This window comes from Podarcis muralis, chromosome 10 (genome assembly GCF_964188315.1).
Source record: "Podarcis muralis chromosome 10, rPodMur119.hap1.1, whole genome shotgun sequence".
NCBI lineage: Eukaryota > Metazoa > Chordata > Lepidosauria > Squamata > Lacertidae > Podarcis > Podarcis muralis.
The window spans coordinates 47990182-48017767 of record NC_135664.1 but is presented as its reverse complement, the minus strand read 5'-3'; the positions used below and the strand labels follow the sequence as shown (position 1 = coordinate 48017767).

The following is a 27586-nucleotide window of genomic DNA, read 5'->3' as shown; positions in this document are numbered from 1 at the left end:
TTGGCTGCAGGAAGCTCTTGAAGCCAATCGGAAGCCACTGAAGCCTCGTCGGACGTTTGGCTTCCAAAAATAGTTCACAAACCGGAACAATCACTTCTGTTCAAGAACTAAGCTGTTCGAAAACCAAGGTACGACTGTACTTGGAGGAAAGGCGAGATTCAGATTTAACATATAAATAAGAAGAAAAAAATGTGTGAGCCAGAAGGGTGTGTGTAGGTAGAAATAGTTTCCTTCCACCCCTTTTGGGTGGTGGGGGTGGGGATTGAGATAGAGATAGAGAAAAGAAGAAACAGAAATTGACACGCATAGCTGAAACCTCTTAAGTTTATTATTCCATACATTTGATGCAAAGTTAATGGTGCTAGAGGGTTGTGGTGCTGGGAACAGGGGAGGATGTGCTACTTCCATAAATAAGGGTGTAGAGCAGTTAATAGATTGCATGCATACAAGGATTACAGGCATACTACATGTTCTTTTCAAACACCATGGAGAAGAGATAATCATCCATAGCAGAAAAATGGAGTCAAGCATATATAAAGCTCATAACTTTTGGGGAGGTTAGCCTCAGTCGTCTCAATCCAAAGGGGCTAGGGACAACAGCAAGTACCACAATGTACATGGTGGCCAGTTGTGGGTCTATCCTCATGCAACTGCACAGTGTCTGGCCTCTCCAGGGTGTGTTTTGGGTACCGTCTTAAGTCACGGCAGCCATCAAAGTGACATGCTCATTCTTTTTTGAAGCTGTGGAATGGGCATGCATCAGGGCCACGGAGAAGAGGAAAATAAAGGCAAAGTTTGATTTAGCTGAGGAGGCTGCCTCCATTTGAAAAACTCAAAAGTGAACATGGGTTCATCTGAATTCTGCACAGCCCTACTTCTTCTTTAAATGCCCATTCCACATCACTTACACCAGCAAGGTCCTCCTTGTTGTGGCAAAGACAGAACTTAGCTGTTAACAATTTTGAACATGTGACAGGGATTGGCCCTGCTAGGAGGCAGGGTGAGGCAGCCTCTGGCACACAGCAGATTTTGGAAAGCGGGAGCAAATGATGGGTGATTTAGTTTATAATGTTTTTGGCAAGCCATGTGCATGCTCTGCCTCGGGCACCAAAACGCCTTGAGCTGTCTCTCGTGGGGGAATGAGGATATGTCTGTTCTAGCATTGTGTTCATGTAGAAGTTCTCCCTGCGCATTTGGTCTGTGTTTAAGAAAATAGGAGAACCACACTGACCGTTCCAGGCACTGATATCTTTCTGCTTTCCCTCACCCACTCTGCACACACATGTGCATACACTCATATAGACACACAATCACTCTTGTAAGCCGGAAGGAAAAGTATTGGCTTTGGTAGGGTATCTTCTGGCATGTTAGAAAGGTAGCTGGGGGAGTTTAGAAGGGAGCCACAAAGTGTTGGAAACAAACTAGGAATACAAAATGTTCATAACAACAAAGTTGGATTCAGTCCCATTTGCTTTTTTTACGGTCCAAGGGACCAGCATGTATGCACATGCTTACATGCTGCGATGCAAAGGCGGCCAGAGCATATAATGCAGTTCCTGAGTCCAAAGTACTGTGTAGTTAAGTCTTAAGAGAGCCAGGCAGCAGAGAGGCGATGGAATGGATAAGGGAAAGTGGGCGCAGGTGCCAATTATCAACAGGAAAAGCAAGCATAGGTTGGTCTTCCAATGGGGAGCAACATTTCATGCACGTGCGACTCTGAAGCAGGAATGTCCTAGAGCATGGTCCATATCGGACGGCTGCACCATTCTACTTCTCCACCTGTAACATTACCCCACCAGGGTGCCCACCTAGCCTTCACCCACAGCGAGTGGCAGAATTGCGTCCATTGTGTTTCTTTCTAAACCATCAGGATGATGGGTCTGGACAACTTCAGGGAGGGGGAGAGAAGGGAAGGGATTATCTCTCAATTTTATTTTGTTTTAAACCCTTGGTCTTCTGAACAAAAACAAAAAAACCCGCCATGACTAGTTGCTCCGTGCCTAGAATCGTCCTCATCTAGAAGGCCTACGGGACCTCGGAAGCCAATCAAGGACTGGGATTGTGGGGGGTGGCTGGGAACCTTCCTCCAGCCAGGTGAGCCATCGATAACTGCGGTCAAGATAGACACGCCCGGATATTCTGTGGGTTCTGGCGACTGGATTACACCGAATGACCTCGGGACCCGGAGGCTCGTCTTCTGGGGCTGATTCTCCGGAGCCTTTCCGCTGCTGCTTTGGTCACTGCTCCCCGTTCCCTAGGGTCTCGAGAGGGTCGTATATACAGGCTGCTCCCAGTGTGTGGGGCTATGAGACTGTGGCACTGAAGGTGCCGGGTCAGAGATGGCAGTGTATAGGGGCCGTTGGGAGGGCCCCATATAGGAGAAGGCCGAGTAGAGGCCGGAAGCCTGACTGGAGTGGCCGTAGTAGGGTCCTGAGGGCTGGTGGTCAGGGTAGTCAAACTGAGGCCTGGATATAGAGGGGAAAGCTGAGCCATAGTGGGGCAAACTGAGAGAGGTGTATGCTATCTGTGAAGTGGAGGGCTGGTCAGTGTAATGGGCCCCCGGAGCAGAGCCCTCTGTTTTCACTTGTGCCTTGGAGTCTACCACCGATGATGTGGCAGCAGACAAGGAGACTCCATGCTGCTTGGAGATCCAGGCCGAGTGTCCACTGGCTGCAGCCAGGGCACTCCCAAGGCCATAACCAGCAGCTGTGGCATAGCCTCCGACATGACCTGGGTGAGCAGCATGTCCATTCGGCGGCAGGTACTGGTCAAACTCGTTGACGTCGAAGGGCTCCATGTTGGACATCACTTCGTGGCTGATCTCCCCAATATCCACATTGCCAAAGTCGATGTGTGGCTTTCCTCCTTCCCCAAGGGAACGCCCCTCCCTCTTGGAGTCAGCCTTACCGGACTGCAGTTCTGTCTTTGGAGTGGTCGGTGGTGTGGGAGGTCCATGGCTCTGACCTGTGATATGAAAACCACATAGGAGGAAGCCGAGAGAAGATGTCAGTTACCACCTCGCCGCGGATAAATCAGAGAGAACAACTTCACAGCAGAAGAAGAGAGCAGCTGACCCTTCTCTGCACAGACCTGCTAGAGCAGCTCCCTAGCTTGAAGCCCTCCAAATGTTGTTGAGTTGCAGCTCCCATCACCTTTAATCATTGGCTGTGCTGGCTGGTGTCAATGGGAGCTAGAGCCCAAAGCACCTGGAAGGCACTAGATCTCAACCTGTGGGTCCAGAGCTCAGGGATGATGGGAGTTGTAGTCCAACAACATCTGTGGACCCACAGGTTGAGAACCTCTGCACTAGATGTAGGAAAGCTGTGCTAGCATCGTTCCTCAGAGACGAGGCAAAAATAAATTGGGCAGCAGCTAATGAAATACAAAATGACAGCTGGGTTAAATATAGCCCTTAGACTTTGGCAATGATGAACCATGAGGGTTTGTTTTTTTAAAAAATAAAAAGTTGCCAAACTCACTTGTGCCTATGCCAGGTCAGAAAAATAGGAACAAAATCAACCATTTGTTTTCATGATGGTACTCTACAGTTAGACAAGGGGTAGCCAAGTGATGCCCCTCAGATGAAGGTGAGACTACAACTCCCATCATCCCTGACCATCGGCCATGCTGGTTGGGGGAAATGGGAGTGGGAGTAAAAAAAAAATAACACCATGTTGCCTACCCCTGATATGCCCAGCTGCTGATCTTCAGGCTATGTCTGTGGATTAAACTGTATGATGGGACTAACCTGAGGGGTGTTCAGGGTGCCCGTCAGACAGGGGAGAGCCTTCCCCAGGGTGCCTGTGGTCCAAATGGGCGTTCTTGTAATGTGCCTGTATTGCAGCTGCTCCACCAGCTTCCCCCTCGGCCTGGCTGTCATTTTCACCCTGGGCGGCCTTGCCATTTTTTCGCCGGCGTGGCTGGTACTTGTAATCAGGGTGGTCCTTCTTGTGCTGCATTCGCAGCCGCTCCGCCTCCTCAATGAAGGGACGCTTGTCGCTTTCATTCAACAATCTTAAAGAAAGCAGAGGAAGGGGGGTGTTGGGGGAGGACACGCGGAACGAGTTTGTTAAAAGCGGAACCACAAACCCACCAGAAGCCATAGCATTGCCATAGAATTGGAGGAAAGAGGGGCAAATATGTTCTGAAAGTGGATTGCTCCATTGTGACCCTTGTCAACCATACACTCCCTTTCAGAGGTTTTGAAGTGGCAGGGTAAGGCTCTTCGGGCCACTTTATGAACAACCTGCATATCTGATCGGCTCCCCATTTTTGATACATTTCTAGTCTCAACCAATGAGCCATCTGATCCATTTATTTGTAGTAGATTGCAATTCAATCACACCAGCAAAGTTGTTGACCTTAAGCACAGTTTTATTTAGATTTACTAACACGGGCAAAATGTGTTAATTCTCTTTATTTTTTCCTGTGTAGTTTTGAAAGCTGTGCAATTGGGAATGTCCCATTTAATTATCCCAGATATTGTTGCATTAAAAAACCCCCACAAAATTCTAGGGTCCTTGTGCTCTGATCTCATTTTCCACTCTCTTTAACAGGCGCTGCTTTATAAGATGCTGTTTTGGGGTGACTAATTAAATACACAGCACAGAGCCTTGAAAACACAGGATGAAAGACACTATAGAACGGTACGGTCACTCCTGTAGCACTTTGAGTTTTCTCCAGTTAGAACAGAATCTCACTGCTCTTCATCTTATTAGTCATGGACTAGACAAAATCCTATACCTCTTTTGCAGGTGCTATCAAGCTTTGACCACAACCTTTTTTCATACTACATCAGGGATGGCTAAATGGTGACCCTGGAGTACTCTTACCAGATTTTAATCAAGGTGTCGTGTACATGCTTGTTGCCAGTTTCCCTCATAAGAAACAGCATCGAGTGGACCACGTTTCTTATCTTTGTTCCCAAATATGCTTATTTAGCCCATCTAATTTGCTCAAACATAATTTACACAACTTTTGTAGATTCCAGAATTCCAGTTTCGGAGTTGTCTTCTGTTCTGAATATGGTTCCATGGTCATTCTATCTTGCAACACAGATTGACTGTCATTCCCCACCAACCCAAATGCCGTTCTGTGTTCTATAGGAAACAGAAAAGCTCCAGGGTGTGAAAGCTTCTTGGGTGACATTTCCAGTCAAGACAGACCTAGCTGTAATATCTCACATGCAATTTTTTTAATTATATGCAAGATCTCTAGTTGAAAATTTGAATTAACTTCTGGAGAAAGTATAAACTGAAGAAGCTTCTGAGGGCCTATGCAAATGCAGAACCAAACTTTCTGCAGAGTCTATAGCTAGAAAGTAAATAAACTCAGGACAAAGAAATAAAAAGGGGGAAAGAGCTAATGGCAGGAATAATGAACGCAAAGCAGCCCATAGCAAAAGTAGTGGCAGACTTAAGACTGATTTAGTCAGGCCCTAACAACAACAACAACAACAACAACAACAACAACATTTCTCACCCGCCCTTCACCATCTTATCTCGGGGCTGGTTACAACAATTTAAAAATACAGTATTAAAAACTGTTAAGGCCATTGGGCAGACTGAGGACGCTGCCTCAGGCAGCAGATGCTGTTGGGTGAGGAGTGGCAGCAAGGTGTTGGGGGAACCTGCCCTGCCTCCCTGAAATGCTTCTGCTATCCAATGAAGCCATAGAGGGTGCTGCCTCATTCACCAAGGTTGAATTATGACCCAACTGCCAGTCCAGTCCGCTTCTGTACACAATGGTAGGGACACCATTTTGCATTTCACTTCAGCAAGCAAAAGGCCTGGGCCGGCCCTGGATTGAGCTTCTCCTTTTCCCTCTTGGGCAGGATGTCCTGCAGTGGTACCTCTAGTGGAGCTGACCTAACTTCACACCAGGCTGAGAGGGTCTCCGCCACATAACTGCATTCCAACCATGGCTTTAATCCAGGAGATTAAAACGATTGAGTCACCCTGAGTTCAACACCAGCTTTCCTGTGTCTCCTTCCCGCCCCTTTTTATCACACACAAATGTCCCCAAGGATCCTAATTCTCTCATCCTGAATTGCTCCCAGCACGGTTATTCAATGAGTCCAAGACTCGATTCCTGATGGTTTCCAAGAAGCAGGAGACTTGGAAATCAAACCCATTTTGAAACCTATTCTGGGTGCTTTAGGTGGATCCACGCCATATTTATTTACTTTATTTATTTATTTATTTTAAATTAAATTTCTATACCATCCTTCCTCTGAGGATCACAGGGCAGTTTTCAATGTAAAAATACATGAATACATAACATAGCAACAAACAAAACAATACTTCCCCCAAACAGTTTAAAAGGTTATAGATCGTTTAATTAGCCAAAGACCTGAGGGAAGAGGGATGTTTTTGCCTGGCACCTTTATATTTAAAGCACACCCAACACACAGTGAAAGCACATGACTTCCCCCAAAGAATCTGGGGAACTGTAGTTCGTTAAGGGCTCTGCAAATTGTAGCTCTGTGAGTAGGAAACCTACAGTTCCCAGGATTCTTTCAGGGAAGTCATAAGTTTTAAATGTACACTGGATGTGCTTTAAATGTATGGTTTGGAACTGCCCAAAGCTCCCAAACAGGTTTCCAGATAGGTTTAATTCCTGGGTCTCCCGCTTCTTGGAGACAGTGAGGAGCTGGGCTTAGACTCATTGAATAATCGTGCTTGGAACAATTTAGGATAGCATAATTGTTTTTTTCTGACACTGGAAGAAGCAAACACTCATTCCAGCAAAGGGTCCAGCCTTTTTTAAACCTGGAAGGTACTAAGTACAACATACACTCCAACATTTCTCCAATGAAATTAGGGATGTCCCATTTCACAATGATAATTTTACTATTGATACCCCACACATCTTACTGGGTTGCCCCAGCCACTCTGGGAAGCTTCCAATCTATATAAAAGCATGACAAAACAATAAACATTAAAAAAACAACCTTCCCTATACAGGATTTTCTTCAGACGGCTTGGGGGTGAGATAACTCCATACCCTCCAACATTTCTCCAGTGAAAATAGGGACATCTTAAGGAAAAGTGGGACATTCTGGCATCAAATCAGAAACCAGGACGGCTTCTCTAAATCAGGGAAGTCCCTGGAAAATAGGGACACTTGGAGGGTCTGAATACAAGCCGGTGGGGAACTGGGTTCCTGCAAGCTTTCCAGAGCTTCCAGCCCTTGCTTATTCTAGTGGACATAGGATGTTGCCTTATAGTCAGTCAGAGTATTGGGCTATCTAGCTCAGTACTGTCTACACTGACAGACAGCTGCTCTCTGGGGTTTCACCCTAACCCTTACCTAGGGATGCTGGGAATGGAAACTGGGATCTTCTGCATGCAAAGCAGATGTTCTACCCTGAGCTACAACCCCCAATGCATGCACAGGGATGGATTTTTCTGTTATGGCACCCACGTGTGCCTAACCATATTGCTTCTTCTGAGTTTAGGATGTCATTTCCCTTTACTGTGAAAAATGCATCATGTCCAGTGTTACAGATACATGTTTGTCAGGAGGAAACAAGCCACAGAAACAGTGAACTCCAGATTTGAACTGCAGTGCTCGATAGCAGCCTTGCTCTTGAGATTCCCTGACTGCATTGTGCAACCAAGTCCTCTTTCCGTTCCTCCCACCCCACTCCATGGCCCAACCCTGCCCTTGTCTTCTCCTGCTATGTCACCTGGCTTCCCTTTGTTCTTCCTGGGGATCAGAACTTCAAATCAGCTTTAGCGAAGGGAAACTGGTATGAGCAGGCAGAGAGGCCAGGAGATTTGCGGGATTTGGATTTCACTCGTTTCCTGCCTTGGCGTCCCCCCTACTTCATGACCTTTCGTGCAATGGAATTTTTGCAGGCACCCAGGAAAGAAAGAAAGAAAGATTGGCATGTAAATGCAATTGGTATTAAGGCAGCTTTAACTGGACCTTCTCCTCCTGCCTCCCCATAGGCAGAATACTTTTTGATGCAGCCAGAGTGGCATCTACACTCCAGTTTTGTGATCACGGAGGGGATCCATTGCCGTGGCTTCTACATTTGTAGTCGTAGCACATGCAACTAGTCTAAATCACTGAGCCTCTTGGACTTGCCAATCAGAAGGTCAGTGGTTCGATTCCTTGCGACGGGGGTGAGCTCCCATTGCTCAGTCCCAGCTCCTGCCAACCTAGCAGTTCAAAAGCACACCAGTGCAAGTAGATAAATAGGTACCGCTCCGGCGGGAAGGTAAAGGATGTTTCCATGCGCTCTGGCTTCTGTCACGGAGTTTCCATTCCACCAGAAGCGGTTTAGTCATGCTGGCCACATGACCTGGAAAGCTGTCTGTGGACAAACGCCGGCTCCCTCAGCCTGAAAGCGAGATGAGCGCCACAACCCCAGAGTTGATTTTGACTGGACTTAACCGTCCAGGGATCCTTTACCTACTCCCCCCCCCCCCACATCACCACCATGCTACAACTCATATCCTCCCTAACTGCTACTGGCTGGAGTTGATGGGAGCTGGGGCCTGACAACATAAGGCATACCCTCCAACATTCCTCAGGTGAAAATAGGGACATAGTCTACATCAATGTTATCATTGCTATCCCCCGTGCCTTCTCCTCCTCAGAGGCTAGGGCATGGACTCAGACACGGTGGCCAAACGAAGCAAGCTGGAGCCAAGTGACCATAATGGCTGCTCTTCAGCTCCCACAACACCCCTTGCAGCCACGGCAATGGCCTTGCAGAAGGCCCCACCCCCTTCGCTCCCCCACTCTCCACTTTCTTTATGGGAGTCCGACCGACTGAGGGGTGGGGAAATGGTGAAAAACTTTCTTGGGGGCATTCAGGTGACTTGTTTTCATAAAAACAGGAAGTGACGCCATATTGAGCGCATCTAATAAATGTGTTAGAAGGATGCACAGAACTGAACTTCTAGTAACACATTGAAATGCTGTACTGAAGGGAAGGGCCCTTGGGAATTTGGGACTCTGCGTGAGGAAGTGAGATGCTGTAATGGCTTAAGGGTTTTCATGACGATCCTGGCATTGTGGGGGCAGTGGGAGGGTATGCATATGGAGGGCACCACCTTGGCCATCCGTGCCAAAATATCGTATTTTCCCATCTATAAGTCGCCCCCATGTATAAGACGCCCCCTATTTTGGGGGACTCTGATTTAAGAAAATGGGGGGAGATCTATCCGTGTATAAGAAGCCCCCAGATTTTGGACATTATTTTTTAGGGGGAGGGGAACCTAGTCTTCTACACGGAAAAATACAGTATGTCTATAGTGTAGTGGCTCTGTTAGTGGGTAACTGCAAAGGATGCAGCTGATATATTTTGCCAAGCCTCTTTACTCATCGGTGTCTGCTACAGCTGAGTCAGTGCTATAAGAAGGGCTCAGTCACAGGTCCCATAGAGAGCAATGAGGAGAATTAAGGCAGGGAATAGAGTGGGGGAAGAGATCAGCTGTATCTATGCATGTGTATGTACAGACCCAATGCAGATGTTGCAAGCACTGCTCCAAGGGACAATTTGCTCAGAGTGGTGTGTGCTGAGAAAGATTCGGCTGTTATCCACATGCTGAGATCCCATCAACTCATCTGTTATATTTGATAAGCCTCTTGCCTCTAGCATGCAGGCATGGAATAAAAAAACCCAAACCTATGGCAGCCAATGGATTCATTTCATGCTGCTCCGAGAGAGGATCCTCCATATTTACACACCCCAAAGACTTTTTACATCCTATTTTGCCATGCACCGAATGCAGAAGAGAGAGACCAAAGGAACTTTAAAGAGACTTGAGCATGAATCTGCTAACTTATAAAAACGTTAGTTGCTATCCACTCAGACTTGAATGGGGACAGTGGTTTCCTGTCTCATTATAGGTGTGAGTAATTAACTGTGCTTATTTTGAATACGTACATTTAAGTTTTTAAATGCATTTGTGACAATTCAATTAACGCATATGCAAAATAAGCAGAGCAGCAGGCTATAATTTTTAACCATTTGATGCCACTGTTGACAGTTTTTGCTTTCTACAACAGAGGTGGGGAACTATAAGGCTGGATCAGACCTCCCAGACCCCTCCTGTCACTCTATGCTCATTCGCAGAGAGGAAAACAAAATGATCTGCCCCTGCAGGAAGTTCCCTACATGGCCAGCTTGCTGTTTTCTCTCTTTGAGTGCTGAGAAAGGGCTCCTTTTTCCCAGTGCCCAGAGAAAAAACAACACACATGTATATACACACACTTACAGACATATGCACACTTGCATACACTTTCACACACACACACACGAGAGAGAGAGAGAGAGAGAGAGAGAGAGAGAGAGAGAGATTTGTACACCAACATGCTAACTGAGGATCACGAAGGGGCACCACCCTAACATATAAAAGCATATGCCACAATAAACATGCAAGTCCTAAGGCATGTATTCTGCCTTAAAGGGGAAGCTATCACTTAAGGGAAATATACTTATTCAAAGGCACCTTTAATAATTTTTCACATGTTCACAGTCTAAGGCCTGGCATGCAGGCCGATTCTGGGAATTTAGGAAGCATCAATTTTATTCAAAGCCATGCACATCTTTTTTTTAATGTTTTTATTAAGACTTTCTTGGGTTACAAAAGTGCATACATCGTTTCTGTTTTCTGATCATAAAGTCCTTTTTTCAGATCATTTATATTCGATATGAGACTTTGATGCTGCATACAGTAGAAGGTTGGGGAAGAAGAGAGGTGGGGAGAGAAAACTGGGGAGAGAAAAAGGGGGTAGTAAACTTTCATTCGTTTACATAGTGTATGTGTGATATTTCCGTGTCAGGGACACATGTGTAGGTTCCCTTTCTATTCAATAATTAGTTTTCATTGGCGTTGAGAGTGGTTGGGGACTCAGGGTATGGTTAGTTGCCTTCAGCCGACTGCTGTGAGTTTTCTTTCTATGGGGGGGGGGGGAGGGTTGTTGGGTCAAGTTAGCCGTATCAGTTTGTATGCTGTTGGTGGGTTCTTGCCAGTCACACCTTTTAAAACTTTATTTTAGCTTAGCGAAATTCATTCAAAAAGCTCTGAACTATGTGCGAAAGTAGTTCCCGTAATTGCAAGGTGAACTGAATGTGGAAGATTTCCACAATTATCTGCCATTTGTGGAGCACAGTCTGTGGGCATGAAGCTCAGGCTGTGCTTTTGTTCTTGCGATGTCACAAGTGTCACAACACTCGGCACTATTTATAGCCCTTGTCAATGTAGCACATGGATTGTTATTGCATGAGGGTCATAGGCACCTGTTGGGCCCAGCCGCCTGTGATGTCATTCCTGGCAGAAAACAGCTCCTCCCTCTCTCCCTCACATTCTATTGGTTGCCAGATCCATTTCGGGGTTTGTCTGGGTTTTGGTTTTTTTAATGCTTCATTTTAGGTTTTGGGTTTGAAAGCTGTGTTCTCCCAAATCATGAAGAGAAGCATGTGCATTGTGGCATTCAGAGAGAGAGAGAGAGAGAGAGAGAGAGAGAGAGAGAGAGAGAGAGGATGCAATAAACAGTAAAAAATATTCCACTTCCACAACACACTTGTTATGTTTACAACTGGGATGCAGAGATGGGATACTGAGGCACTGCTGCTGGTTGCATCACTTGTGCAAGTACTGCACAACAGGTGAAATGTGGCCAGGGCACACTTTGAGTTATTGTATGGAAAGGCTCAATCTGAGGGCCTATTATTTACAGGCATAGAATGGGTTAACAAGTAACCCCCCCCCCCTTTCCTGTGAACCATAGTCCTATGAGGATCATAGGAATCTCTAGCGATGGGAGAGGGGTTTGCGGAAGAAGCTCAATTCAGTTTGTACTTCAAGGTGAATCTGCCTTATTCGCACTTTCTGAAACAGCACACAAACTGAAACACAACAACCCTTTTGAATTCTCACTTCTCTGAATTTTGCAATGCAGTTCTGCATCCAGGCAATGTTTGCATACTAGGATAAAGTGTGCATACGACTGCATATGTTTGTGAAAACAACGTACAAAAATGCATTATATCAGGGGGAAATTGTTTTGCAAAATTGTGTATATTAGGGGGGAAATGGCACAAACATGCAGGCGAATTTTCACAAGAGCTTCTTTAATGAAAAGAAAACAGATGTGAAAATGTGGAGAATTGAACTTAATACCGAGAAACCGGATAGACTTGTCCATGCCTATGGATTTCTAACATAATTATCAGAACCTTCACTAAACTACATCTCCCAAGGACTGTCTGGGAAAACCTTTAAACTGCTATAATACGGATATATGTTTCGTGTGTATATATGCCTCCAAAGTTAACATCTCTTTGTGACCAGATTGCTTACTGAAATTCTTGGGCACGCTCAACTGAAACGAAGGCGCGTCAGGGAGTATTTCTAATGCGCCTTGGTTCATCTCACTTGTTTCATAAATTCATGTACCAAGAAATTAATTTGTGTTTAATGTGCCTCAGCACTCTCCTCCCTCCCTCTTTCCCTCCTTTGTGGCAACAACAGCTACTCCTCTGCGGCTCGTTCCTGTGACCAATTGTTTGCTATTTGACTTCTTGTCCAGTAGAGGGTGCTGCTGCGGACACCAGTATCTTGGCGTTGCATTTTTCAAGCAGTGAAACAAGTTTGCTCTCCTGCTGCATTATGCCAGATACTGATAATTGTTTTGTCTTGCTTCCAAAAGGGCGAGGCTCCTGTTTACAGGCTTTTTTGGAGAATGTCTGTAGATACCCTGCATGTATGTGTGTGTGTATGAAAGCCACCACTTCACTTCCCATAGGTGTGACACCATTGAGTATTACCAATTGTCCCCGCTTCTCCCTCTATCTCACTGTTTTGACGGTTTTCAGCCTACCTCTTCAACTTAAGTTCAACTCAACTAAGTGGGACTGACTTCTGAACAGGCACGCCTAGGATCATTCTTTCAGACTTAAGAGGGCTTCCAAATTCAGACTTAATGATGTATTCAGATATTGCAAATAAGTTGTTTGCAACAGAGTCCCCCCCCCCTTAACTTTGTGAGTTCTTACTGGAAAGGTAAATCCAGATTAAAGTGGGGAATATGGGACAGAATCATAAAACTGTAGAGTTGGAAGGGACCCCGAGGGTCTTCGAATTCAACCTCCTTACAATGCAGGAATTCTGCCCCATGTCACCCCTGAGTGGGCTTGAACCACCAACCTTCTGGCCAACAGCCAGACACACTGACCCATTGCGCCACAGAGACCTCTTGGTGCCTGTGAAGTTGTGAAAGTGCTGCAAAAAATGTATGCCTAACGATAACCTGCCCCACAATAGATACCCACCTGGAATCATCCTTAAAGAGTATCATTCTAGGATTTGACTAAGTTAGAAGAATTCGGGTTTCCTTATGGCAGGGTAGAGAACTATCAGATTTCATTGGACTCCAACTTCCATCAGCCCCAGGCAGCATGGCCAGATGATGGGAGTTGTGGTCCACAGGTCACACACACACCCCTGCCCTAGGGAAGGCCAAGTGAATTTGGCAGCTATCCTGGCTCCAGCAATTTCCTGGCATTCAGTCTGAGGCACAGGATACCGATTTTTGTTATTTACAGGAAGATGTTGAAAAGCGTCAACTAACCAGCTAGATTCAATTTCAAAATTACTCTAGGTTGATGCATTTTTTTTTTTAAAAAAAGAAAAGAAATCAGCTCTATATAATTAGCCTCACCAAAGTTGGCAAAATGGCAGGGGGGGGGGCAGCAGTTTAATTTCCGCTGCATTTAAGCTCCCAATGAAGCATTATTGTTGGCTGAAATATCCAGTGATAACCTGCGTGTTTGAATCGACTATCACAGATTAACCCCAGCAGCCTAAATTTCCACATTTTCTGAGAAGGATTGCAACTAAAAAAATAATAATAATACTTTATAATAGAGACAGATGACACATTCAGCTGGGAAACTGGATCATTAGGTGGCAAGCCGACAAGTGGAAAGAAACACGTATGCATTCACACACACACACACACACACACACACACACCCCTTGTAGCTTCTTTATTTAAGGGTGCTTCCAAACAGCCTGTTTATTGAGCATTCATTTTGATTTGTTTACAAGGAGGTTAGCTGACACCGTGTCAAAGCAAGTATTATAGCACACTTTCCAGCGCATTCTATGATTCTATTTACTCATCATTTTCCTTTTCGCAAAGAAGTCAGATTTTGCAGGGGACGGGGAGTGGATTTGTTGTGAAAGACCTCCCCAGGTCCGAGTCAGTGATAACCGCACAACTTGAATTTCTTTGTATGTGATTGAATCCCGCCCTAAAATAGTGATAATCTGGAAGCACGTAACTAGGGTGGAGGTCTCGAATTCCTTTTTCTCCTTGCTGCATCTAGGGGTTCATTTCTAGAAGTTACAACTGAAGCTGACCCTGAAAGCTGTGCCGTAGGACCTTAACATTTCACATTGCTGCTGCTGCTGTTGGTGGTTGTTGTTGTTATCTCACATTTCAAAATATATTTTTTTCCACAGCAGCTTACAAGCGATTATAAGGATTAAAAACACATCAAGACATACACATTTATAATTCCATATATTCCACGGTTGAGCAGCTCTAAAATTTTATTACAGGGCTGAGTCCTGGTGACCTTGAGCTTAAGCCAAGGTGTAGCATGTGAAGAGTGGTCTGATGATGTAGGCTGCAACCCATACCATGTCTACTCAGAAGTAAGTTCCACTGAATTCAATGCGGCTTACTCCCAGGTAAACAGGGTTAGGATTTCAGCCTCAGTTACCACCGGAAGAGCCAGCAGTAAAATGGAGCATCATGAGAAGACAACATGCTATAAAGTAGCTATTCTCAACAAAGGAGATAAATAAATGGGAATTAATTAGACCGATTAATTACAGCAAGAAAATGAAGCCGTTAGCGTCACGGATGTTGCCACAGAGTCTGATTCCCTTGTAATAGCCCTTCACATTGTCAACAATAATTGTGATGGGAGGTATTCAAAGCTTGTCCTACTCAGAGTAGACCCATCGAAAGTAATGGACACGACTAATGTAGGTTCATTAATTCCATTAAATCCACTTGGAGTAGGACTCAGCTGAATACGATTAAAACTCAAGGCACACTGTAAGCCTTATAGCATATGGGGAAGGCACACATCAAACCAGTGGGAAAGTAATCAGCAAACCACTCAAAGGCCTGTTTATGTCTCCCAGAGGTGTGGGTTTTATCATGACTTGCCCACGGGACGGATAGCAGTTGAGTGTGCTTCACTCAGATTTATTCTGCCACGCTCACAAGCCTGTTGATGCCCGTGCAACTGTTGATCCCGTCAGTGTATAGCGACCCCAATTACTACACTGCCTGACAGCAACATTTCAAAAGACAAACAGGTTCTCTGCAAAATCACGAGCAAAGAGAAGAAGGCACAGATTCCAAATATATGTACGTACATTGCCATGCAAGATAGAGACACAGGCTGCACATACTTTTTCTGAAGCGAATTACATGTAACCCACATGTCCGCTGTAACTTGTAACGAATGCAACATGTCTGCTTTGCTACACTTAAGAAAATGGACTCTTGAGGAATGTGCATGTGATTTCCTAAGTAAAATATACATCTGTGAAGGAAATTAATCGTGGATGAAGTAACTGGCCTTTGCTTTTAAGAACCAGCAGGGCCCAGTAGCTGAGAGATCTATTTAGTTAAAGCTCAACTCAGCTACAGACCTGGTGTGTTTATGCAGCGAGGGAGGGGGTATTGGATAAGTCACTCCCAACTCCTCATCAGTAAAATAGGATGGCCAGTTATGGACTGCCAAAAAAGAGGAGTTGCATGGACAAAAAAAAGATCACTTTGCATAACATTCACATAACAAAATTCATATGTATAGACATGGCTCTAGAAATAACTCCTATAATTTAAGAAGAACTACATTACAGTGGTACCTCGGGTTAAGTACTTAATTTGTTCCGGAGGTCTGTTCTTAACCTGAAACTGTTCTTAACCTGAAGCACCACTTTAGCTAATGGGGCCTCCTGCTGATGCCGCACAATTTCTGTTCTCATCCTGAAGCAAAGTTCTTAACCCGAGGTACTATTTCTGGGTTAGCGGAGTCTGTAACCTGAAGCATCTGTAACCCGAGGTACCACTGTACACCACACTATAGTGGGGAAGACACCAAGTGACTGGTGTGCCTGCTTTTTTACTGACCAGGTGTGGCTAATTGTGATGAGTGGCTTCTAAGCTCCTGATCTCCCTTTCTATAGTTACCGTATTTTTCGTCCCATAGGACGCTCCGTCCCATAGGACGCACCTAGTTCTTTTGGGGGGAAATAAAGGGGAAAAAAATTTCCTTTATTTCCCGCCCAAAACCAGGTCAGGGAAACCAAACCAGGTCGAGGAACAGCGGGATGGCGGCGCTGCACCTCCCTGCTGTCCCCCGAGCTTGTGGGGCTGGCCGATGTCTGCCCGGCACGCGGGGCGCTCTGCTTCAGCACACTTTGGCCGCTGGGCAGCAGGCTGCTATCCGCAGCGTGGGGAGCCCTGCGGGGAACTCCTGCAGGGCTGCCTAGGCTGCGGATGTGTTCCTGATGCGCCGGGTGCTCTGCTTTCAGCGCGCCCGGCGCTCCGGGAAGCAGGCTTCTATCCGCAGCCTGGACAGCCCTGCGGGAACTCCCACAGGGCTGCCTAGGCTGCAGATGTCTTCCTGAAGCCTGGAGAACGAGAGGGGTCGGAGTGCACCGACCCCTCTCGCTCTCCAAGCTTCAGCGAAAGCCTGCATTCGCCCCATAGGATGCACCCAGATTTCCCCTTCATTTTTGGGGGGGGAAAGTGCGTCCTATAGGGCGAAAAATACGGTACATATATTTAAACCAAACATGGGGCAGATTTGTTTGTTTCTACATTATGTATTTCCGGTGTTTTCAAATTGTAAACTGTCCTGTGATCCTCGGATAAAGGGTGCTATAGAAATACAACAACAACAACAACAACAACAACAACAACAACAACAACAACAACTCTTCAAATAGAGGGCTGTCTTCTGACTGCCCTTCCAAACAGAGGTATGTAAGGCTACCCTACCATAAAACAAGACATATAGGCTTATTGTGGGAAAGATGACCTAAAGCACATTGCATTTTTAATGTGCTGCCTATCTTTACAATTCTAAGTGTATTTGGTAGTACCAATTGCAGGTTTTCCTTCCCCCAGTGAACTCCCAGGTCGTGTTGATGTGCAGATATTACCACAATGAATAATGCCCTGCCCCTTGATGTCGATCTCTATAGACAGCGGTTCCCATAGCGCAGTGACTGACTTTGGTGCGGGTGCATGTGTGTGCGCACATGCGGAGGATAGAGGAAGAGAAGCGTGGGCACATTTGAAGCAAACTACAGCTCCCTGGCTTTCACCCAGGGAAACATCTTTCATGGAAGATACTTTAAAATGGAGAGGAAGTATGATTCCTATCTTCCGGACACTAGCATTCTTCTTTGGCAGTCGTGATAAAGGGATCAATGTCATTCTACAATCATTTTGCATCTGAGGAGCATGTATTGCAGGACTGGACTGACAGATCAACATTTCAGGAATAAGGAATGTTTTGGAACTATGGGGTTGGAAACAAAGGACGTGCATTATGATTTATGCAAGATATGGTTTGTAAACAGCCTTGTTGTTGTTAAAACGTAAGAAGAGCCATGCTGGATCAAACTAAAGGCCCATCTAATCCTGCATCCAGTTCTCACAGTGGCCAAAAATATGCCCACTGGAAGCCTGCAAGCAGGCATGAGTGCAACAGTATTTGCTATGTTTTGCAGGACTGTAATGTTCTTGGGTGTCCCTTAAAACAACAGAAATCTGGAAATTCAGGCAATAGTTTTGCATTCCTTGAAGGGGGAAAGAAAGGCTACTGTGGAGCCTAATAAATCTTTAAAATAAAATAAAAATTTGTTTGGAGCTCCTGTTTTTGCCACAGAATGTAGTCACAGAAAGAGAAGGATGTGGAAACTACTAACAGCACAAGCAAAGCAAGCAGTGGTATTTATATTTTGCCAAAGTGATTCATCATTTGACTTTAATGCATCACCTTTTGGTGGCACCAAGGCCAGTCACCATTTGATCCCAGTTCCCGAACCTGGTGCTGTAAGTTTTTTCATATCTGCAGCTTAAATACCTTTACATCTCTCTTGCCTGTTTGTTCCCAATGCAGAATATAATGCAGAGGAGAGGCGGTTGTCATTCTGGCCAAGTGCAAGCTTTCCACTCACATTTTAAACCTCATGTCATGAGTGAAAACAGCCTGAAACAATGGCTCTAGAATGTCATCCATCCACTCTCCTGGACCTAGGACCAACCTGTGCAACATGGGACTTACTTATATACAATTCCACCATTTCTCTCCCCGGCCCCCATCTTTCCTTCCTTCCACCATCTTTTTCATTCCTCTAAAACAAGGGGTGGCAAAGCTGTAGTCCTCCATTCATTGTTGAATTCCAACTTCCACCAGCTCCAGCCAACATGACCAATGGTCAGCATTAATAGAAACTGGAGTCCAGTAATATCCAGCAAATACATTTTATCCACCCACTTCTTTAAAATGTAATTGTAGCACTGCTGCTGTAACATACCAAAGCAGCGTCGGGGGGAGACAGATAAGACCCTCTAGTGGCAAACCAGAGCTCTGGAACTCTTATACTCTGCTTGCTATCTCTTACCCTTCCCAACTCAAGTGGAACAACAACAATGGACTCTTTTTGGGAGCGATCCACCAGACATGGTGCCACTGTGCAGCCCCTATTATTTGAAACTTGCCACTTATGCAAAAAAACAACAACCACAAACCTACCCAAGCCACAATGAAAGGAGTGGAAGTCGCAGAACCATAGTATTTGGTAAACGGCGTGACCTCTCTGATTTATATATGTGTGTGTGTAGAATCAAAACAATAATGACAATAATAGATTAGTAGTAGTATCCTGCCTTTCCACGCAACGGAGCCCAGGAAGACGAACTTCATTCTAAAGGCTCATATGCTGCCACATCAGAACTGCAAAGTAAAGTTGCATTTCAGTTTTCCTTCTTAGGAAAGTTCTTTTTAAAAAAAAAAAAGTGTAAGTGTATTTTGGTGTAGTATTTATTTTAAAATATTTCTGCTGATTTTGAAGCGTTGGCGGCAGCAGAGTATTTAAAAAATGAGGAAAGCGTGTAGAGCCATGTTAGTGACGAGAGACACAAGGAAGTCTCTGTTAGCAAAAGCAAACAAGGCTAAACAAGTAAAGGCGTACATTGGTGGTGTTTCCCCCCCTCCCTTTTTTTTCACAAGGCAGCCATGTTGATTTGGCCCATGGGTTGTCCTCGTGGAAGCCACTGGGACATGCTGTGAATACACTCCTCAAACCAGAGCTATGCATGCAGGGCAAATACCAAGGGACCTAAGGCTAAAAGGGAGCTGAATATTATCCAGACCTCTGCCTTCAACGATGAGCTTTCATAAGCACTTTTTAGTACAAGAAGCAAGCATAAGGTAGCATCCAGCTCTCTTCACTGTAGGGAGTGCATTAGCAGACCCATGAAAATACCAGTATCCACAGTACAGATCCATCCTAAACACACTCTCTCTCTCTCTCTCTCTTTTTGGTACTCTGAAATAAGTTCCATTACATTCAGTGAGCCTCATCCAGGCCACTAATAGGTAAATTTAGAATTGCGGTCTAAATGTGTTAAATATATCAAATAATCATAGAATTGTAGGGGCTACAAGGGTCATCTAGTCCAACCCCTGGCAATGCACACATCTTTTGCCCAACGTTGGACTCAAACCCACAACCCTGAGACGAAAAGTCTCATGGTCTACTAGCGGAGCTAATAAGACATTAATAAGACAAATATAATAATATAAGAACAATGAAAGTAAATGCAGCTAAGGATGCAGTAATTAAATGATGCAGCTAATTAAATGCAGTAAATGAGTTAAAGGATATTGAGATCCAAAGATATCGCCATTCTGTTTAGTGATTCACATATCAGACTAACTAGAGAAGGGTTTAAAAGGCAGGGACTGCAACCTTACACCATCACTGAGCTTGTAGCTAGTTAGGGAAGTGGACGGCACTCAAAAAATGTTGTTGATGTTCTTTTGCCTCCCTCCACCATAATTTATATATTTCAGATATTTGTTTGCTAGTTGGATTTTTTCCTACACAGGTTAAAAGATTTTATAATAACTGAATCCTTACATTTGTGGAACAGTTAAACATTTGCAGTGCTGAAAAATCACATCAAATAAGGGTTGGGGCGAAAGGAATGGATTCTGACTGGGACTACATAAGAAAGTACATGCAGACAATTATAACTAACCTTTGTTGACACTCAGTCTGCTCCTCTCTGCCAACAGAGACCAAGGCATTACACAGATGTATGTGCTACTGTTACCAATGCAATAGAGACACAGGATTCCTTATTGGTTTATATTGCAACAGGCTCTTTAGGCGGCAATCGTCTGTCCACTTTCCCTAGAGAAAGCCCTACTGAGTTCAATGGGACACACTTCGGAGCAGACATGATAAGGTTTGGGCTGTTATGGTAAATCCCGCTGAGATGTAAGTCCCATTGAGCTTAATGAGATACCTGCCCAGGTAGGTTTACTACAAATCTATCCACAGCAAAAATGAGTCAAAGAATCCCTTGAGCCACCATTTGACAAACAGCAAGAAAATTAATATACACAGGTATTCCCCGCAAATTTAAAAATAAAAGCTGCAGAGAAAAAGGAGAACCTTTAACTGAATGGCTAAATGGAATATTTCAAAGGATTCCCTGCCTAGGACCGAACTACAATCAACTTATCTGTATGTCACAACAACAGTCAGTTGGGTTAAATCAGCTAGGTACCAGCAGTATTATGAGGATGACTGGTAGATAAAGTAGGAAATGTGTATAGGAAGTGTCAGGTGAGTGGCGTACACATCTTTCCAAAATCTTAATCAGGGTCAGCAAAGCATTTAAGTCCACATACCAGTGAAGCATTATGGGAATGATGGCTAAATATTTAGACTGGGAGAAATTTATATGTAGGCAGGACGATTGCTGGGAATCGCACGTGGGGTAAGTGCCGTGGCACCCGGGTCCTGTTTGCTGGCTTTTCGGAGAAATCTGGATGGCCACTGTGAGTATAAGATGCTAGAATAAATGGGCTTATGGCCTGATCTAGCAAGGCTTTTCTTTTCAGGACAAATCAACCAGTGCCAAGCCTTAGGAATCTAATTTACGGTCTGCCACATTTCTCCATTTTAATTCTTTGAGGAGGCCATTTTGTTTGAGTTGTACTGCAGGCAGAAGACTTAGGAAAAGAGAGGAGGTGGTTTGATAGACAGAGGAAAAGGTTCCAATTTCATCACAGAGACAAACTAAAGAATGGATATAACCCAAAGGCCCTGCCCTTGAATGTCTGTATTTAATATTTCAGCTTTGCACCCACTAGACGTAGAAAGAGGGTTATCTGTCAGATATAACATGGCGGAAAGAATGGAGACCCAAACCCTTTAACTGAAGCTCAGTCTGAATTCTTATGAATTGCCATGGGGGGGGGGGGAGAAACCTCAGTGTCAGAAAGGGGTGTGTCTCTGACCAGTCTAACATGGCAGTGAAAAAGCATTTCTCCATATAGGAAGTTGCTTTATACTGAGTCAGACCGCTGGTTCATTGAGCTCAGTATTGTCTCTACAACAAGATTTCCCAAACCTCTGAGTTCATTGACTCATAGATGAGCTTATAAAGTCGTCATCAACCCCATCCCAAATTCTTTGTAATGTAAATGAAATAAGATCCAAATAGATCAAGATATAATTGATATTTATTAACAATCACTCACCGTTACTCATTGGCAAGGGAAGTGCACTCTGTACATGCCCACGGCCTTTATTTCCGAGGCTCGTAATTCCTACTTAATTTTTTTGTACTGTATCTCAGAAACTTCTACAATGACCTTTTGACCTATGGGTCTTTATACATTTCCTGAAGAGTCTCATCAACCTTCAGGGGGTCAGTACTGATTACTTTGAGAAACCCTGGTCTACAATGACTGGCAAGGGCTCTCCAGGGTTTCAGACCAGGAGTCTCTCCCCATCCTACCTAGGGATGCCGGGGACTGAACCCATGACCTTCTGCGTGCAAAGCAGATGCCCTACCACTGAGCTACAGCCCTTCCTATAAACAAGAAGCCTGAAAAGAAGTGGAATTCTTGGCCCTGCAGCAATCACATGGATTCTGCATGGCTTTCCACAGACAAATTGCTCAGCAAAGCTAATCACATGAACTAGGTCCCTGCTTATTTAGATGAAGGAATGGCAGTTAGGGTGTGGATGGGAGAAGAATTTGGAAAAAAAGAGAGAAGAAAAAACCCACAGGGTGGCCGGATCTTAAGATTTCAGCATGTTGCATATATCTAATCTGTTCACCAAGAGTCATGTGATAATTATTATTTTTTTAAAGAAAAACCCCCGCGTCTTCCATTTTGTTTTGTCTTGAAGGTATTTTCTAATAATCAGATTTTCAGATAAAAGCTGAAATCCTTACCATAACCTCAAGGATTCAACTCAAACAGAAAATAATTTAAGCTTTGCTCAAGCCTAACTCGAGTGTTTTTTGTGGGTTTTGAATATTTAAGCTGTCAGAGTACTGCAAGCTGAAGTAGAAGGGATATCCTGCCTTGGTGGAATTCGTTCTTAAAGGTTTACGTGGATGAACAGCCCCATTGCATTTCAAATCTCACAGGAGAGTTTTACAAGTCCCAGTGTCTCAATGCAATAATGCAGTGCCCACCCTCACAAAATTCACAGCCAGCCTTTGTGCCAAGGGAGGTACCAATCAAAAAAAGAAAAAAAATCTGATGTATCTTCCGGAGAAGTATTTTGCCTGCAAAGTCAGGATTCACTTGGGAATGAAACCAGCTCAAATTAAGCGTTCAGGAGCTTCTTATCAAATCTACCAAAGCAATAAGTCCAGATAAAGCCTCACGGCAAGGCATGTGGAGACTGGCTGCCATGGGCATAAAACTAACAAGGTTCTTCTCTGCCCCAAGGATTGCTATTTTCAGCGTCAACTTGCTAGCCCTCTCTTTGCAGGTTAGCATTGGGAGAACGTGAGTTGGAGGCAGAGTTGCGCCTGCCATAATGCATGAGGGCATGGACACTGTCCAATAGGTGCCCATGACATTCTCACAACTGCATGACACTGCTCCAACAACAGTCCTTTTAGGTGGGGTAAATAATCACATTTCCCCACCTGCAACATAGTGTTACTTGAATGCCATGAAAATGTGATGTCTCTGAGACAGTCGTGCTTCCTTAATGTAAGATGCTTAGATTCCATGTAAATGGCGAGCAAGAGCTGCACAACGAATGCACAATAAACAGATAATCTGGAAAGTCTTGACCAGTACAATCCTATGCATGTTTACTTAGAAGTGAGTTCCGGTATGTTCAATTGGGATTACTCCCAAGTAAGTTTGCAAAGGAATGTTGTCTTCAAAGATTTACTATATGAACATATGTGCACCTGAATAAGGAACATAAAGTGCCTTCTCGCTACCTGAGTGGACACTGGCTTGTTTCTACTATGGTTGGAGTAACATGTTGTTCCATAAACAGAAACAACCCCAAATTGTGACAGTCCAATTAGCCAGAAGCAATGCATTGGCATAGATTGCTCAGTGGCAATATAAGGGATCTTATATTCTGATTGTGTTTCCTTATCTCTCCATCAGCCTTTTATTACAAGCCTTGTTCATCGCTCCATTAGCCTTCCCCCCCACCCCACGACTCTTCATTGTTCGTATATTTCACAGTTGCCAAATTCCAAATCCAAATCACCTTCAGGCAATCACCAATTATTGATATCTGTGACTAAACAACAATGGTCTGGTCTGTAACAGGGGGCTGAGTTTCCGTCCTTTGCCATACCTGCTCTTTCCTTCCCGCCGTGCCAACAACAGCTCACTCTGTCTTCAAGACAGGTACAAATACATTTAAGGATGTTTTTAAAAACAAAAAACACAAATACAAACAAATGCCAGGCTAGAAAACTCAACAGACACAGAATGTCAAATTCCAAACACTCCAATTTGAACTTTCACAAATCAAAGATTGGCTCAAAATCATGAAATGAAAACCAGCTTGCCTACAGGGGAGCACAATTTTGTCATTTTGCTGCTCAGCCTTGGTTCCATGAAAATCACTATTCTTTTCTCTCAGCCATGAAAGCTGTCAACTTTACATTTTCGAATTAATCTTTCCCTTAATTTCACCACCATGACACTGCTTGTTTGGGACTTCAGAACTGTTGGATAAACAGCATGTAGCAGAGGAGAGACTCGTGATTTCATTGGGGATAAAACTGAAGAAGAACCCCAAAAGTGTAGTAGAAAGAAGGAACGCAACAGGTCAAGAGGAGAAGGTGAAGTATGCAGTTTCTGAAAACCCAACTGCTGGGACTGTGGCTTAGCGGCCAGATTAACTGGGCCTTGCAATGGAATAGGATTACAGGTCAAATCAAAACGTGGACCAAGTTTTATACTGGTAGCACATAATCAAGAAAGAAAGTACCTTCTATGCTTTGCTCTCTACGCCACTTATCTGTGCCTTATTTGCTGGATCACCCCACCTGCTCTCCCTTTATCACCACATCAAAGCAAAAATTAAAACCAATCAACAGATGCCTGCTGAACTCCCACCACTCTCTAGTGCACCCCAGTTTTCCCTCATCTTATGTGGTGTCTTTCTCCCAGCCATTCTTACCTCCAGAGCTTCCCAAGCGTCTTACTAAGCTCTGCATTGTGGAGGTGAGGATACTGATCTGCCAGCTTCCTCCGGGCCGCTTGCGCCCACACCATGAAGGCATTCATGGGCCGCTTGACATGGGGCTTGCTCTTGCTGCTTCCATTGACCCGCACAGGCATGGGCACCAGGGTCCAGTCGTAGCCACTCAGCACCTGGCTCACTGCCTCCCTGATGCACACTGGGAACTTGTCGTCGTCCGCTTCTGAGTCCTGCTGTTCCTTCTTCACCTTCCCCATCTCACCGCTGCTGGGGTTGCTAAGGTGAGAGCTAGCATCTGATGCCATGGAAGGTCCTGGAGAGAGGCAGTGGTGGTCTTCAGAACCCACAGGACTCATCTCCACCTCAGAAAGGTCTTGATCGTCTGTCATTGTTTCCTCTTTGTTTTACTCCTCAGGTACCAACGTCTTCCAACTGGAACCACACACACAAAAAAGGTCTAAATGAACACTAAAGCTAAAAAAGTTCAAAATATCCGAATAATCTGGAAAGGATTTGGTACATACTTAATAAAAATATGTGGCCCCTACCACATTAACATGTTGTTTTACGGAACCTGCAAAAGCCGTGATCAAATGTGAGTGGAGAACATTCTAATTAGCTGGAAACTTCTGACATGTGCCATAAAGTTTCTCTAACATGAGAATCCGCTTTTTTTGTGTGTACATGTTATCTACAAACAAAGATTGGGGAGGTCTTCAAGAGGGTGAAGACCAAAAAACAAGACCTATTTCTTAATTTCTCCTTCCAAATCCCAAATATGCCTGCAGTTTCTTAACTTGCTTTGATATTGGAGTCAAGAATATCAGCAGTTGGGGGGAAATGGGTGGTTATAAGCATTAAAGGATCAAGACAAAACGCCTCATGATTGTGTAAGAATTAGTGTATTTGGAGTGCGTCTCAAACACACTGCGCCATTTGAAGCAGACCAGGTAAAAGGCACCATAGAGTGGGCTGGAAATATTTTGGCTTCATATTCTCTTCCTGGTTCACTTACGCTCCAGATATTATTATTTTTAAAGTTTGTGTGCATCGCATATATCTAATATATACACGTATGTTAAAAAACTTCTAGAAAATTTGAAGCTTCTATCACTTTTCAGCCCTGTCAGACATTAACCAACCTCAGGAAAGCAATGCCTAAAAATAAAGTTGGCACAGGCACCTAGCTGGTTCCCTAACGTAAAAGAAATTAGCCCCCACCCCAAATTGGCTGCCTTTTCAATCTGTAATTCTTCACCCAAAGCTCAGTGGAAGGGTGAAGGAAAACTACTGAAGGAGAAAACTGTCAGATGTGTTTTAAAAAGGAGAGAGAAAGAGGGGGAGAGAGAAAGAGACAGTGAGTTACCAAGCTCAGGTAGAGAAACTTACATCGGCCGCTCTGTCGGGCAAATCCTGAGAGAGCTGTAATTTGTATCCCAATAGCCCCTCTGTTCTCCTTTCACAAGCCTGGTGGCTTTTCAGGAGCTGTGTGCTGAGGAAACTCTCAGACAAGTGCCATTCCTAAGGGGAGGCTTGGTTTTTCCTAATACCCTGGATGAATGTCTCTGTGACTGGCTTGCCGCTTTACACAGGGGGAGGGAAAGACAGAGGGTGGAGCTAAGAGCTCTTTATGGCCCAGATGCATTCATTGTATGCAGGCAGGAGATTCTAAGGCACCCCCCCTCCACAACTGCACATTTCACCCCCATCTCAAACTGACACTTATAGAGGCGTGTTGTTATTTGTTGTTGTTTTTTGGTGGTGCAGTCAACGTTTATTTAATTTGTTTTTACATTGGATGGTTAACATTGGGCATTTTTAGGCCCATTTGGCGTGAGAAGGGATGGCGTTTAAGGACTGCGCTGAACAAAATTCCTATATGGAACGGAGTGTGTGTGTGTTTGTGTGTCAATAACCACACACAGAGATTTTGTTGTGGCAGCTGTATATGCATTGCAGAGCTGCCATCGGCCAGAGTATTGCAGCATATTCTCCCAGGGAAGACCTACGTTTGTGTAGCCACCACAAAGGGGAAATATGAATGTGTAAGCACAGCTATATAGAAGTTCCTTCAGCGTAGAACTTGTATAACATGTGTGATCTGGAGGCCTTTGTGTCTCCCCTCCTAGGCTTTCTTAGATGTCTCAGCGCATACACTTATTGGAGCCTACGGGGAAGAGAAAGATGGCGACATCTTCACTTGCAGGTCCTTCAGGGTGGGTGTCTTCATCTTGCACACACGGTACAGAATATTCTAGAAATGGTATGGAACATCCTAGGAATAGCTAGAATCTTAAATATCTGCTTCTGCCATCTCCAGGTTGTGGGATCCATTTCTAGAAGATACCAGGATGGGAAGATATAATTAAAAGCTTGAAAAGGCTATTTGAGGCTAGGGATGAGGGAAAATTTCATTTTGCATTTAAAGGTGAACCTGCCTAGCTTGCACATTCCAAAATAATATGTCAACCAAAACACCGCAATCCTTTGAAATTTGCAATGTTCTGAATTTTGCAATGAAGTTCTTTAGCCAATCTATTTGTCCAAAAATGGACGTACCAAAGTACAGTGTGTCTAAAAATTGCATATATTAATGACAGCAACATGCTCAATGCATTATATTAGGGGAAATTGCTTTGCAAAAATGTGCGTGTTGGCCAAAATTGCATAGGAAAATGTGAAAATTAGAATAAATTCACACTAAAATGCTGGTGTAGAAATGTGGAGAACTGAACTTAAGACTGAAAAAAATGAGAAACTTTGAGAAACCACAATTGCCCATTGCAATATGAGCATTT

General features: G+C 44.4%; 1 protein-coding gene across 1 annotated transcript; it reads right to left on the bottom strand.

Annotated features, from left to right (window-relative positions):
• Window positions 1–306: 306 nt before the first annotated feature.
• SOX10 (SRY-box transcription factor 10) lies at window positions 307–26358 on the bottom strand. Its single transcript, XM_028746570.2, has 4 exons — window positions 26178–26358; window positions 24768–25220; window positions 3749–4014; window positions 307–2964 (listed from the first exon to the last, which is right to left on the bottom strand). The coding sequence occupies exons 2-4, from the start codon at window positions 25175–25177 to the stop codon at window positions 2255–2257; spliced, it is 1386 nt and encodes a 461-aa protein (XP_028602403.1). The 5' UTR covers window positions 25178–25220; window positions 26178–26358; the 3' UTR covers window positions 307–2254.
• Window positions 26359–27586: the final 1228 nt, after the last annotated feature.

Coding starts and splice junctions, on each gene's coding strand:
- SOX10 (XM_028746570.2), bottom strand. CDS start 25,177: ATGACAGACGATCAAGACCTTTCTGAGGTGGAGATGAGTCCTGTGGGT. Junction 4,015..24,767: donor ACGCTTGGGAAGCTCTGGAG/GTAAGAATGGCT, acceptor GCTTTCTTTAAG/ATTGTTGAATGAAAGCGACA. Junction 2,965..3,748: donor GCACCCTGAACACCCCTCAG/GTTAGTCCCATC, acceptor TTCATATCACAG/GTCAGAGCCATGGACCTCCC.